The sequence below is a fragment of the Mastacembelus armatus genome, chromosome 5, assembly GCF_900324485.2.
Source record: "Mastacembelus armatus chromosome 5, fMasArm1.2, whole genome shotgun sequence".
Classification (NCBI taxonomy): Eukaryota; Metazoa; Chordata; class Actinopteri; order Synbranchiformes; family Mastacembelidae; genus Mastacembelus; species Mastacembelus armatus.
In genome coordinates, this window is record NC_046637.1 from 10,584,254 (window position 1) to 10,598,433 (window position 14,180).

The window sequence follows — 14,180 nt, forward strand, 5'->3', positions numbered from 1 at the left end:
GGTTTTTTTCTTCCGTTAAAGGGAGTTTTTTCCTCTCCACTGTCGCCAAGTGCTTGCTCATAAGGGAATTGTTGGGTTTTTAGTTTTAGTTTTTGTAAAGTGCCTTGAGATGATTTGTATTGTGATTTGGCGCTATACAAATAAAATTGAATTGAATTGAATTGAATAAGTATTTTGGCATAGATATTTTAAATACAATATTCTGTGTATGACAGTGGATGTATGTCTTTCCAATACTCTCCAATAAAAAAAACTGTTTTGTTATCAGCTTGAGAGATGAGATGTTGAATTTTGAATTTAAAGTGGGAGAATTTTCTGAGCCCATAAAGGAACACCGAATCCATGAAGTTGAAACATCTAAAATCAACAAATATGAAGATTTCTCTGGTTTAGAAGGCATTCAGAGTTAATTATTTCTACAGCTAGAACAAGCTCAGAAAATTGTCAGATTTAGAAATCAATCTTTAAACATCTTACAAATTTGTGACAGCCAAAATCAAATACAATGTCCTATCTAATGTTCTTATATGCATATTATCAACATCAACAGCACACTTATTTATGTTGGCATTCAGAGGACACAACTAGTAGTAAAGCACAGTCAGAGAAGAGAGACTATCTTCATGATCAAGGGGAAAAGAAAAGTCTGAGATTTTATAGGGGGCAGATAAGCCCTTAAGGAGCAATCTGTCCTTCCCATGAAGTTGGGCAAATATGCCACCGACCTAGATGATTAAAATAAAACCTGAGCCCCAGTACCTTTGCAGAGCGCAGCATGATCAGAGGACACAGCAATACTGCACTGATAGTAACAGACTAAAGGCAAATAAACTGCTGATCTATTCCCTATATTTCCTATGATAGAAGTTTTCTGAATAAAACCCAAAAGGTACAAAACAGTGACTTCTGAGACCAATACAAAAAAAAAAAAACCCCAAAAAAACTATACGAATGCACAGACCTGAACCTCCACCTTCACCTACAAATCTTCTCTCACCTGCTGCCTTTCAGCAACCATCCATGTCTGGTTCGCCAGAGTATCTGAGTCCCTGTTAAGCTTTGCCCCTCTCTTACCTGTACTTCATGCCTGTCTGATAGGACACACACTCCTCCAGGGCCAAGCCATTCATCTTCAGGAAGTCTTCCATATTCTTAATCTGAGCGGCGACTCTCTGTTCCCGGAGTCTCTGCAGCTCACCCTGGTCAGTTGGTCTGGCCGGTGGCTGATTTAGCCCCTGGTCTGAGTGGTAGCGGTTGATTCCGCTCCGGATGCTTTCGCTGTATGACATAGACAGCATCTTGCCGCTGCCACTGCTGCTGCTCTTCCGAACACCACTACCTGGCGCTGCCGGTTTGGGGATCTGCAGGTTTTCAGGAGGACAGTAACTGGACTTGTGTCTGCTGGAAGGACCCTGGGGTCCACCAGCATACCCTCCCGCAAACATGCCCCCACCCCTTATTCTCTTCCTCTTAATGCTGATGCGACCCGTGCAGTGAAGAATAAGGTAGGGACACAGATGGAGAAAAGAGCCAGCAGGGCACAGATACCTCCTTAAATAGTATCCGCTCCCATAAAAAAAAACAGCTCTCCTGCATGGGGCAGCACACGGCCATGCATCGTGTAATCGGAGTCGCACAACACAGCCCAGCACCACCCTCCCCTGACAGGTACACAATGGCAGGGTTACACTGATAGGGAGCATTCAGGTAACTTGCTGGTGATTAAGGAGCAGGACCAAAGAGGGAACATGCTATCTGTAAAGGGGAAACATTCAAACATGCACAAAGCAACAGGGGGGGACACCATTCTTGCTCTCACTGCTGACTTCTGATAACCAAGAGACACATCTTCTCAGAGTAGTTTGCAATATAACTTGAGACTGTTCCACAAAAAGACACAAGCACCAAAAGAATCCTACAACAACTGCATTATATGTAAAGACTAATGTAAGGCTGACCAAAATTTCTTGTCAGAGAGCTTGTCAAGTTGTCCTTTTGCTTTTAGAAAAACATCTGTTTTAACCATGAAGCCTTTTGTCTTCTGTTATATACATATTAGTACTTTACTGTTGCAACAATGCAATTTCCCCATTGTGGGACAAATAAAGGTTTTCTTATCTTATTTTTTATTATGCAAACAACAGATATGACCATTTACATATAACAAATCCAAATACAATAAGAAGCCAAACAAACAGATAAACAAAAAACAAATCGATTTTGATTATTCCTGTGTGTGTGTATGTGTGTGTTTGCACAAGTGCATCTGGGGTGTGGGAGTGGACATAATGATATGCTATTTATGTTAAATGTTATTGACTGGGTGCCTTTATCTGTTTATTATATTTTATAGTGAAATTTCTATGTTAAAGTAAATATAAGAGCTGCAGGACAATATGAATTTCCCCCAATGTCGGATGAATAAAGTATCTATCAATCTATAAGCATATAAGCAAATTAAAGCTTGTAGAAATAAAGATATAGTAGTACAGATATAGTAGTAATAAAAATAAATAAGATTAACAATAGTAATAATAAAATTGTTATCCAAGGCTACCTTGGATCCTTCCATAGCCAAGGCATAAGTCAGTACCCACCCATGGGACATCAGGGAGAGATGCTGCAGAGCATGGAGTCCCAGTATCATCTGCCCACTCAAACTACCCAGGGCACTCTTCACCCCTGGCCACCACACACTAACCACACTTACCCTATTCTTGTATCTGTCCGTCTGCTTTGTTTTTCCATTTTTTCTAATGATGTTTCCATTTCATAAATATCCCAGCTGGTCTGTGATGCAGAGAAGTGTGCAAAGTATAACCAGCCTGGCCAAAACAACAAGGCAAAGGGAGGCGGGAAGACAGAAGGAAGGCATGAGCACCACGGCCTGCACTGCACCAACCCATAAGGGAACCACCGAGCACCGGCCCAGCCCACCAGGACCCAAAGAGAGGAGGGGACACACACACACACACACACACACACACACGCACACGCACACGCACACACACACTTTAATCTTTGTTTAATCTTAGTTAAAATGTATTACATATGGATGTAGATGGAAATGTGCAGTTGTGGTTGGTTTTCAGGCAAAGAGGATTAGCAGAGCAGTCGAACTGTAAGATGTTAAAAGATGACCAAGAGGAAAGTGAATCTAGTGTGCTGTTTTTGGGCAGAAGTGGACAGATTTCCTATTGAGACACAATCTATTAGTAAGTTTTTCCAAAATGCAAAGTCTATGGTTGACTTCTAGTGCAGTACAAAACATACACACTTATTTTTACTTTTATTTATTCAGCTCTTCTATAATGCCTCTATTGAAATTGACTGTTGTACAGGATTTAATCAACAGAGGGCATCACCGTGTCATTCCATCATCACTACCAGAAAGCACCTTGATGCAAAATGCACAAGTAATCACTGACCACAAAGCATCTTCGTTCGTAGAAGAAAAGCATTTTATATAAATACATTGTTAACACATAATATTCTGACCTGCAGAAAAATGTAACTGATATGCATAAAAGTATACATTTTGCATGAAAAAAAAAATCCAAAAAGGTATTTGTTCAGAAAAATGAACTGATGAAAACCAAACATGCTAAAACTATATTTCAGAATAGCCGGTGTTCAAGATTTTAAAATTATTAGTTTATACCCAAATTATTCATTAAATATTAACATAGGTTGTCATGAAGCCTTTCTGCCTTGCCGTAACAGATCTATCTGAAATTATTTAAGGTGATGTTATGCACAAGCTCTTCATTGTAACCACCCGAGTATAAGGAAAAGATAGTTTACAGCTGGTTTTAAACCTGGCATAAGCAATACTGTTTCATTCAAATCTGCTAAACACAACACTTCAACAGCCTCTGTACAAAGTGGTTCTCAAAGCTTCCTGAACACTGGGAAGCAACTTCCATTTAAAACTAAGATTTTGAAGTACTGATAAAATAACGTTAATTCTAGCACATCTTGTGGTAAATAGAGTTTAAAAAAGTGAAAATAATACCAAGAATATCTATTCAAAATTCTAATACAGAATAAAAACATTGTCGAAAACCATCAATGCCCTTATGACATTATTACTTGGGATTCTCCTAAATCCCTATTAATTAAAATCTCATTGTCAAGTTCTCCCAAACAGCTGGCTTCCTCGCATAGAGACAGAAGTCATAAATAAAGGAGGAGACTTCAAGCGAGGCAGCATGCATCCACACACCCACACACACATTCCTCATCTCTCTGCCAACCACACACACACACACACACACACACACACAAAACATGCACGCAAACAAACACACTCCTGATGTGGTCAGGAGTGCTAATCTTTCCTGAAACTCACCCGATTTCTTTGGGGTCGGCTCATGAGCGAGCTTGTGGGGTCCAGTCTGCTCTTATAAACACACACTGCAGACAGTGATGAAGCAGGTCCACCCAAACTGGGAGTGTCTTACTAGGAAATGTCTAAACCAATTAGTGAATAAGAGAGTGCATCCCTTCCCTCCCCTCACCACTTGGACTATACTCTATCACCACAACCAACACCTCTCCTCCTCCCCTCCCTGTGAGATCTCATGGAAGAAATCCATTTATGTCATTTAGCAGCCTGTCTTGTTTCTGCTAACCGCAGCAAATAATATCAGCCCTGAATTATTCACCAAAGCTTTTGCACTAAAAGCCTCTGATTGTTGTTCCACAGGAAAGAATACTAAGAGCTGGACAATAATGAAGGCCTGAAAGTTTGTGCGCATGAAACACACACACAGTGTCAAGCAAACAGACATATACATGCAGAAAAACGACAAAGCACCAAGCAGGTTCAAGCCATTAAACTTCAAGTAACTAAACCACTTTAGTTACACACGCTTTCAGCATCTTAGTAGCCCTGTGTTCAGGTCAAGGTCAGAATCAGACTGTGTCACATAATAATGACTAAATACAGAACTGTCAAGCAGCTGAATAACCCAGTGTATTGGCACTATTAGTTATACAGAGGAGATCATCCCATGGACAAGCATGAAAGTACAATTCGTTTCATTTCTAAAACCTTCATAAGCATTCAAAATCTGCACAACCTCCATAAATTGATACCACTTTAGTACAATAACTAACTTTAATCTAAATTTGTGTCATTATACAGCCTAATGCTGAAATCAAGTTTTTACAGCTGGGAGTTTACCGGGTTGCTTTGTACACCATTTAAGGTTTATCGCTGCACTTGAACTGTTTAAGCCGTACTTAGATTCCATCATACTAGGATCTCAACTTTCAGCATTCATTTGCACGCCAATAAAGGGCATGTTGGTCATCATGGATGTGTCATCAAAATTTGTGTCTTACAATGATGAGATGACTGAAAAGAATAACAATCCCCTGCCTAGAATCTCTTCATCAGAGTGATACAGAGAAAAAGGAGGCATAATCGATCCTCCTCATGCAGGCCAGGGGAGCAGCTAGTGGGGCAGTTTGCACTTTAAACGGACAGAAAAGTGCAAAGCACCAAGATAAAAATCCGATAGTGAGCTCATTTATAAGCACATCGACATAGTCAGGGCTTTTTATAACCGAATCAGCAGAATAAAGCTTAATATGAGACCATAAAACATGATCCTATTCTAAAGCAGCAGAAAGACTGAGCAGTTTAATGTAGATATGACAGTAAAGGAAACTACTGTCTGCTTGATCAAATACAAAAAAAGGTCTACAAATGAGTAAAAACTTTCTTAGTTGCATATTAGCAAGACAATGTGTATCCTAAGTGTTATTGCTGAAAAGGGCAAAAAAGAGAATATTTGAATCTGTTATTGTTGATTCAGAGGTTTTGTGAGCAACCTTGCAACAAAATCCATCATCACCCCTATCAGGTTTAAGCTGGATAGTGCATTGCCAGCTAAACAGTAGATAAGTGTTATCTATGCTGCAGACATTCACTAATGGACGTATAGTTTTAAATGACAGAGTAGCAATTCTCTACAACAAGGTTACAATAAATAAAATTAAACAAAAATTATGAGCACATGACACACAAAGTACAAAAAAGAAATACTACCCACATATAAAAGTGCATATAGGCCTATAGCAGCATAACTAAGGGCTGGCTTCAGGCAACCCTGAACCATCCCTTAGTTATGCTGCTATAGGCCTAGACTGCCCGAGGACCATCGGTGCACTGAGTTTTTTCCTCTCCACTGTCGCCAAGTGCTTGCTCATAAGGGATTTGTTGGGTTTTTAGTTTTAGTTTTTGTAAAGTGCCTTGAGATGATTTGTATTGTGATTTGGCGCTATACAAATAAAATTGAATTGAATATACACAGAAACATACAGTATATACATAAAGAAACTGCTTTGTGATGACAAAAGTGATCAGCAGATACGAAGACAGACAGGTACCTGTAGAACTGCAGCTGCCGTTTGGGGCTCCCATAACGAGCGCTGAAGATAACGGGAAAGGAGGAGAAATGAAAGCTTTGATTAATCAAGGCCAGAAAGGGAAGAAGTTAGTAGTGTCAAAAAATGAAGGTGCAGACATTAAGGTGACAAAGGATAGTGACTGTTATGTGGAAGAGTAAAGTAGGAAGAAGAAAAAGACATCACTGTTATGTGTGCAAGTCTGAAGACAACACAGTAAAATTGTTATGGCTATTTGCATCAGTTGAAAGCTTCAGGTTTTAAAAATAATAAAAACAGTTCTTACCATCCAATTTTCTCACTTCCTAAACCGACGTACACACCTACCTCTAAATTAAACCCAGCTACCTGATCTCAGCGTGTCCACTCTGAATACAAGATTTATCCTCATAACAAGTTACTAGGAAAAGTCTAGGTAAAAGGCATATATACAATTTTTTTAGATACTTACAATTTAGATATTCATTGCAGGATTGTGTATTTTCTGTACACCAAAAAAACTAATCCCTTTCCTGACAGATGGTAATCAAATTTCTATCACACTGTATTATAAAGAGATTCCAAAAGAGCACTTGATTACAGTTCACCTTCAACCTGCCTCTCCTACTGGTTTAGGCTTGTTGTATTTGCTTTCTTATACAACTTAACGTGAAATACTCTTGTATCTGTTAAAAAGCATCAGGAAGCCTCTGGTTACAGACCTTTTGGAGTTACTTGCATGAAAAATTGTGAAACAACAGTGAATGTAATGGTAGTATAGGGGAAATTCTGAATGTGCTGATAATGGCTACTTTATTACATTTTTATGTCATACATTTTTCATCAATGCAAATCAAAATCCTTTTGTTGTCACATTACTCAGGTCTATAATCGATAGGTCTAATGATTGTCCAATTGCTCTAATAAAATATTTTAAAACTGAACTATATCCAAGAGCCACTGCACCACCTCTCACTGCAATGGGGGGAAATGTGAAACACAGCCATAAAGTTACTTGAGAACAGCTGCTTTTCAATAATACAAGATGATGAGTTGCTGGCGCCACATGCTGGTGAAACATGAGAGAGCAAGAACAAATTAGCAGTAGTTGTCTATGGTGCCGTTTCCACTAAATAAATGCACTGAATGAGGGAAGTGAAATCTAAAAATGTGATATGTCTGCACCAAGCATGCATTTGTCACAATTTAGCGAACCAATGTCCAAGTTTATCATGAAGGTACAGCTAGTCTACTTGCCAATAATTTGTTCACACTACAGTGTGAAGAGACATCGCTTGTGTTATTAGGGTTAAAGTAATGTAAAGATTAGATGAATATTAGGATTAAGCAGGTAACAGGAATAAAAATGAATCACTATGCACATGATAGCAACATGTAGGCATGAAACAAAGATGCGTACTTCTCGGCTTACTATTAAGCTTAATATTACTTACTTTAAGTAATATTCTAAACAACAACACTGTGAACACACCTAAGTTTCTGCTCTGCATTGATTATGTGCATCACTGGTATATGAGCATAAATGCAAATGAACAAAAATGTTCCTGTGCATACAATGCATATCTATCAAATCACCTGTAGATCATGCCGGGTGAGCCAGTCTGTCGAAGGGAGAGGCGAGCAGGGGAGTCTGTGGTAGATTCAGGATACATGGAGGCAGGAGGGAGGGGGTGTGGCCAGCCTGCCAGGGACGGTGTTCTTCAATTGGGACCACAGGGTACACAGGGCAATCACTGATCTGAGTCTCTAGAAAGGACAGAAAGACAGCAAGAGAGTACAATCTGTCAATCAGTGTTAGATTTTATTCCTGCTTCTACTCAGCTGATTAAACACCGTTCTCAGCTGATCTTACAAGAAACAAAAAAGTCTGATTAGGTATCAAAACTAGTGCCATTTTGTCCCACACAAATAAAATGAAGTGCCAAATTCAGTTGTTATGACCATCCTAAGAATGTGATCCATCAAGACAGCACTTAAGAACTCACATCACCGGGTAGAATTGTTGTCACATAAGTTTTAACCTATTAATTTTCATCAGCAACACATTGTAAATCAGAAATAGACTGTATAAAGCAGACAGAACAGAAAGGTGAAAGTAAGGCCATAAAATGTTGTTTTGCCCATTAACTAACTACAAATTCATCTGACTTCTGGCGACTGTAGAAACAATGCCACTGAAAACATCAAGCATACCTAACAGTGATCAACATGTCCCAGACAAGGTCAGAAGCATGAGAGTGCAATTAAGCAATGGCGCACCAAACCTCCTACAGCAGCGGCCAGGCTGGCGTGGGAGGGCTCAATAATGACCCTGCCTAGAATGATGTAACCTGCCGCCCTGTTGATCAGCAGTCACTTGGTCTTAAAGCAAAGTGGATGTCAAGACTCCTCAAAACAAAGGCTAGTGCAAGTGTATTGTAGGATGCAGCAGTAAACTGCAACAACTGTCCCCTGCCACGAACATTTCAGAGGCAGAATAGTTGATGAGATGACTCATTTTTGTGGTAATTTGGAACTTTTATTTTTCTAAAGACAACAAAAACTTGAAAACATATGTAGGAAAAAAGGAATGAGTATGTTTGACATTTTAGCTCCTTTTTTCATAGGACTGCTACATACTTCCACCACTAGATGGAATAGTGTCCTCATTCTGCAGACATGAGGTGCATGAATAAATCACTAGACCAATGACAGCTATAGTTACCCAGAGCTCTGAGTTAGAAGTTTCCCATCTATGAATGCACTATCTAATGAGAGAGAAGGTAAGCACTAAAAGACATCACAGCACTAAAAAAGAAAAAAAAAAAAGAGTCTAAAAAGCCAGCTAGACAACAAGCTGCAAACACCAACACAAAAATAGATCTTGATTCTACCCAATCAGCCTACGGGTGTCATATTGGACATATGTGTTTGGCCAAGGCATGGCCAACCCACTGTTTACAGCTTAGACTTGACTCTATGAGCAATTCAAAATGTCTGCCTAAGAAGCAGGCCACTTCTGTAGAGAGGGCTACTGCAAGAGAGCCAAGGCATTGATGAGGGCTGGACTGGTGATTAGGTATACAAAGATGCATTTGACAGAAATTTAAAATACCTCATCAAAACAATTCAAGTCAACAATATGGCCTGGTGCTGGTATTTTAGCCCCGTGTATTGTAATTGATAAAATGAGAAAATCAACAGAGGCAATCATGTATGTCACCCTGACCAAGCTGTGAGCTGAGCTGCCCATGCAATCCTATTTCACCATTGACTGCACTCACGTGAGTCATGGCTTCTTAAAGACAGTAATGATAACATGAAGGTGACTTTCTCCTCCCATCAATTTCCCAGACAGCAAAGGGCGTCCCATGTTCCCAAGGACTCATTTAACACTCCCTGCCTATTCATTTCAATCATGCCATGATGGAACATTGGTCATCCCTGGTATCATGTGATGATGATGACACTGCCCTTATAGCTAAAAAGGCACAGCAGCGGACCCACTAGTGTACATAGCACTGCAAAGTAGCCAAGTATCATATGCCATTGATGTGGATCATAGGACACGGTGGTTTGGCTGGGGGGTGGTGTTTGTTCCTAGTAGGATTTAGCATATTTAGGCTGATATTGAAACATACTGGCAAAATATATATATATAGCCTTTTTTCCCCAAATACCATTCCTGATTGGTTAACAGTGAAGAGCAGCTGAAGTGGACAGTGAAGTGTAATCTGACAGGTCTAATTAGTGCATGGTTATATAATATAGAAAAACCACCACATGAGGCCCTCAAGGCTCTAGTGCTTACTTTGTCCTTTCTGTGCTTAAATATAGTAGCTTATCAGCTGTTTCAACCTATTTAGATACTGCACAAAAAAAAAAAAAACTTCACATACACCTGATCACCCACTGTAGCACGCTGTAGAGCAATGCACCAGTCTCACAGGGATGCCTGTACTGAGCTACAGTTTGAGAGGATGCTGCTGCTGCTGACTGCAGCAATGCGGTACACTACAGATTCGTCCTGGCTCAAGTTAGAGGGCTCAGATTTACTGCACTAATGGACCAAGGTGCACTTTACAGATTAAAACTGCAGACAGAGAGTGAAAGAGAGGAAGTACAAAGAAAAGTGGGGAGAGAAAGGAGTTGAGTACCACTATCCTGTTTCACTTCTGTGTCCAACCAATTGGATTTTGATCTAAAACTTTTGATCCAACACAGAAAAATACATTAAAAAAAAAAAATTCAGCAGAACCACAGTTTTTTAAATTCAGGAATACAAAATAATCAGTCTACTATCTCCTGAAAATATTGAGGCATCTTATTTTAATAAAAAATGTTCCAAACACAAATGACTTTTTGTCAGTCAATCTGTATCTGGGTACCTGATGAGCCTTAAAAATGGATTTCCTGAAATGGATTTCCCTACCTCACCGGTACCCCATAGCAAGCAGCAACACACCCACACCAACGCAGCCCCTTGCGTTTTTGATGTAGTGTTATTGTTCATATGAATACGACCTGAAGCAAGAGCTGTATGTTTACATTTCATTTCAAATTGTTTCACTGCAATACGCCACACGGGAATGTGGACTGTTTATTTTATTTGTCCAAATAAAAAAAAAATACAATAGCTGCACTTTGTATCCTATTTCTGCCTGTGGTACACATAAAGTATTTAGATTTCATATTAGTACAAAAATACGCTAAAGCTTGTGAAGTGTATGGCTAATTTCTAAGTAGGATAATCAGATGACAGCATTCTTTCATTTCATAGTGTGGGTTGATTCTGCAGTAATTAATGTTAAAACGTCTGCCTGCTCAGACTCAGAAGAACAGCTTTGAAGCCCTGAAGTTCATTTAAGGTGCATTCAGACCAGCCCTGTTTGGTCTGTTTTAATCGAATTCTAGTTCATTTTCTCAGAAAGTCCGTTTCATTTTGGGGAGGTGTAAATGCGCAATTGAACTCTGGTGCAGATCAAAGAAATGAACTGTGATCCGCCTAAAAACATATGTCTCGGCTCGATTCAAGTGACCCTAAGCCGGAGGTGGACTACAACGCAGGGTACTGTGGGTTAACAAAACCTAAACAAGCATGCGTGTAAAAGGTTGACCTATAGATGGGCGAGTTTTCATGTTCATTGTTTGGATTATCTTCTTCTTCAATAATTCTTGGTGCAGCGCTATCACAGGCAAGAAGGGGAATACGTTATTCAAAAAGGACAGTTCATTTGGCAAAATGGAATGTAAAAGCAAACTCAGACTAGCTGAAAATGAAACAAATGTTGCAGCTTGGTCCGGAAAGGAAGCAGGTCTACTGGACTATTAGGTGTGAAAACAACCTTAAAGAATCTTTAAGAAAAAATGTTTGTTCATGTTATAAATAAATATACATCTGCATCAAAAAATCTTTTGTGTCTTTTGTTTGTTTTAGGAATCAAATGTCAAACACTGATCCGAATAAGAATCAGCTTTATTTGGTATGTTGGACCAAATATGTTGCTGATTGGTTTTGTAAATCTAGTTCATAATTTACAGTATTAATAATACACAATATACAGTAATGTACAGTATGGACATATCGCATTATTTCTGGACAGTAGTAGTAGAGAGGAAAGACTGGAGAAATATATGAGATGGCACCATATTATACCAGACGAGGTTAAGAAGTCATGACCAAAATGCATCTCCATAGCTTCTATTAAGCTGGTCTCATGCAATTCACTGGCCTCCAAACAAAATGCAAAACTGAGTCAGAAAAGGTTGCTCTTCATGCTCTGTATCCATAAATCCACCTACACCCAGCCTGAGTGAATTCCCTCTTGAGACAGGGCTTACGTGAGCAAGGCAGGCAGGCAGGCAGGCAGGCAGTGTTGGCCTGGAAAGCACAGTACGGTGTTTGTGTAGTATGTTGGCAGCTGCGGAAAACACACACGGATCTGAGCAGATGGCTGCGGAAGAGGGAGACAGGCAAACAGACAAGAACTGCCGGGGATATCCTACATGGGAGTTCAGTCAGGCAGAGAGAGAGAAAAGCTAACCTAACATTTTTCTTCATGAGGCTACAAAGAGGATTCAGGCAGAATCTCCTCTTCTTTATCTGTGGCATTCATCAAAGGATGCATGACAGTATCTTGTCTTTACTTCATCTTTACTGTCATCATCAGACAAACAGTTTTAGAAATGTCCTCTTCACTTTTAAGCCGTGGAGAGCCCTTGATTACAAACAGTGCAGGTCACTGGCTGCCAACAGAGAAAAAAAAGCTAACAGCAATTTGCATAAATAGCCTATTTATACAGCAAACATCCAATACAAACCCTCCTCCCTCATTTAAAAGAAGTTAAAAGCAGAACTGAGAGCTCTGCTGGCAGGAATCGCTGAAGTCTAGGACAGCTGCTGATGTTTAAAACATGTTACGGTAAAACTTAAAGCCCTGCCCATCATCAGCTGCCCTACATAGATTAGAGTTCAGTTGCAATGGTTCAATGTAAATTGTTATACACTGAGGATTTTAATTACATGACACCTGTGGTTGACATTTGTTTTCAGCAATAGTCATTCAATATTTTTGCAAATATTAAATTTACAGTTACCCTATAACACGATTTCAGTGTCAGAAAATGACCTGGATTTTAAAACATAAAATACTGTAAAATAAAGCCACATTAGTTAATTCTGACTCCAGTCTCCCTTAAAAAAAAAAAAAAAAGAAGGGCAAAACATGATTTTTCCTTTGATCAGAGCCTCAGCATATAAATAAGACAAAAACAATCAATCCCCAAGTCTGGTATCTCCCACCCCCTGGTTATTATACTGCATGAGATGAATAGGCTCAGGTTCCCTGTCGCACTGACAGTATGAAGATGAATCAGTACTCACTTCTCTACGTCATTGCTCAACATTTCCTTTACGCATTAGTGCTGACTTTGAACATTAAAACAGTGCTAAAAAAAAGAAAATCTAAAGAAAAGTCTAAATCTAAAATCTAAAGATACTTGGGTTTAAAGACCATCTGGAAAAACAAACCATAGCTAACTTGGGCCACTGTAGCTGAAATGATGTGTTTGCTGGCACTGCAGAGAGAGAACATGCTGCGGTGAACCAGAAGCCCTGAGCAGCACACTGCAGTGGAAATATGAAACCATCTTTTCTCTTCTTCTGGGTCCAGCCCAGCTCTCCCTCTGCACATTTGGAATTGCAATTGTCCAAAGAAAATGGACAAAGATTGAAGAGCTTTAGGCTTTTTACCAAGTGCTAAAACCTGTTAACCTAGAGAGGCTGTGCTTTCAGACCACACCCTACAAGCCCTTTGAAGTACCAATATGTTCAAATGTATTGTGTGTCCTTGGCAGGTTCAAACAACTGTTTAAATCACAACTGTAAGCAGTCAGTTAGAAATGTAGGAATATCAATACTTTTCTCTTCTATGCTCAGTCCACTGGGCTCTTTGCACCATTCAAAGCATTCCCCGTTTCATCCTTTGTTCTACATATCAGTGCTACCTGCATCACTGCACATGTAATGACACATGGGCATGAGCAGGCTGTACACAAGAGTTCAATATTTAGTTCTGCATAGGTGAGCAGAAAGCTCAGAGGGCACAGAGCAGCAGAGGTAATGCGTACATCTAAAGGTAAATGCCCAGTGAGTGCTGAGGGACATGATATGAAATTGGTCCCCATTTATTTTCAATGGGACATGAGAGAATTGCTTTGCAAGGCATTGTGGGATTTCAAGCAACATGGGAATGACAATGCAAAGCGGCCAAAGAGGAGGACAT

General features: G+C 39.6%; 1 protein-coding gene across 4 annotated transcripts in view; it reads right to left on the minus strand.

The window, feature by feature from the left end:
• Positions 1–14,180, minus strand: part of kcnab2a (potassium voltage-gated channel subfamily A regulatory beta subunit 2a) — a 74,249-nt gene that overhangs the window by 38,406 nt on the left and 21,663 nt on the right. For 2 of the 4 annotated variants that reach the window (XM_026305836.2, XM_026305837.2), the window contains exons 2-3: positions 7,993–8,163; positions 6,400–6,441 (exon numbers count right to left, since the gene is read on the minus strand). In XM_026305836.2, the coding sequence (XP_026161621.1) occupies positions 6,400–6,441; positions 7,993–8,069 (119 nt within the window). In that variant the 5' untranslated portion in view covers positions 8,070–8,163. Of the gene's footprint in view, positions 1–6,399; positions 6,442–7,992; positions 8,164–8,610; positions 8,634–14,180 lie in introns of those variants that run through there. The other 2 variants (XM_026305838.2, XM_026305839.2) reach the window with 2 other exon arrangements.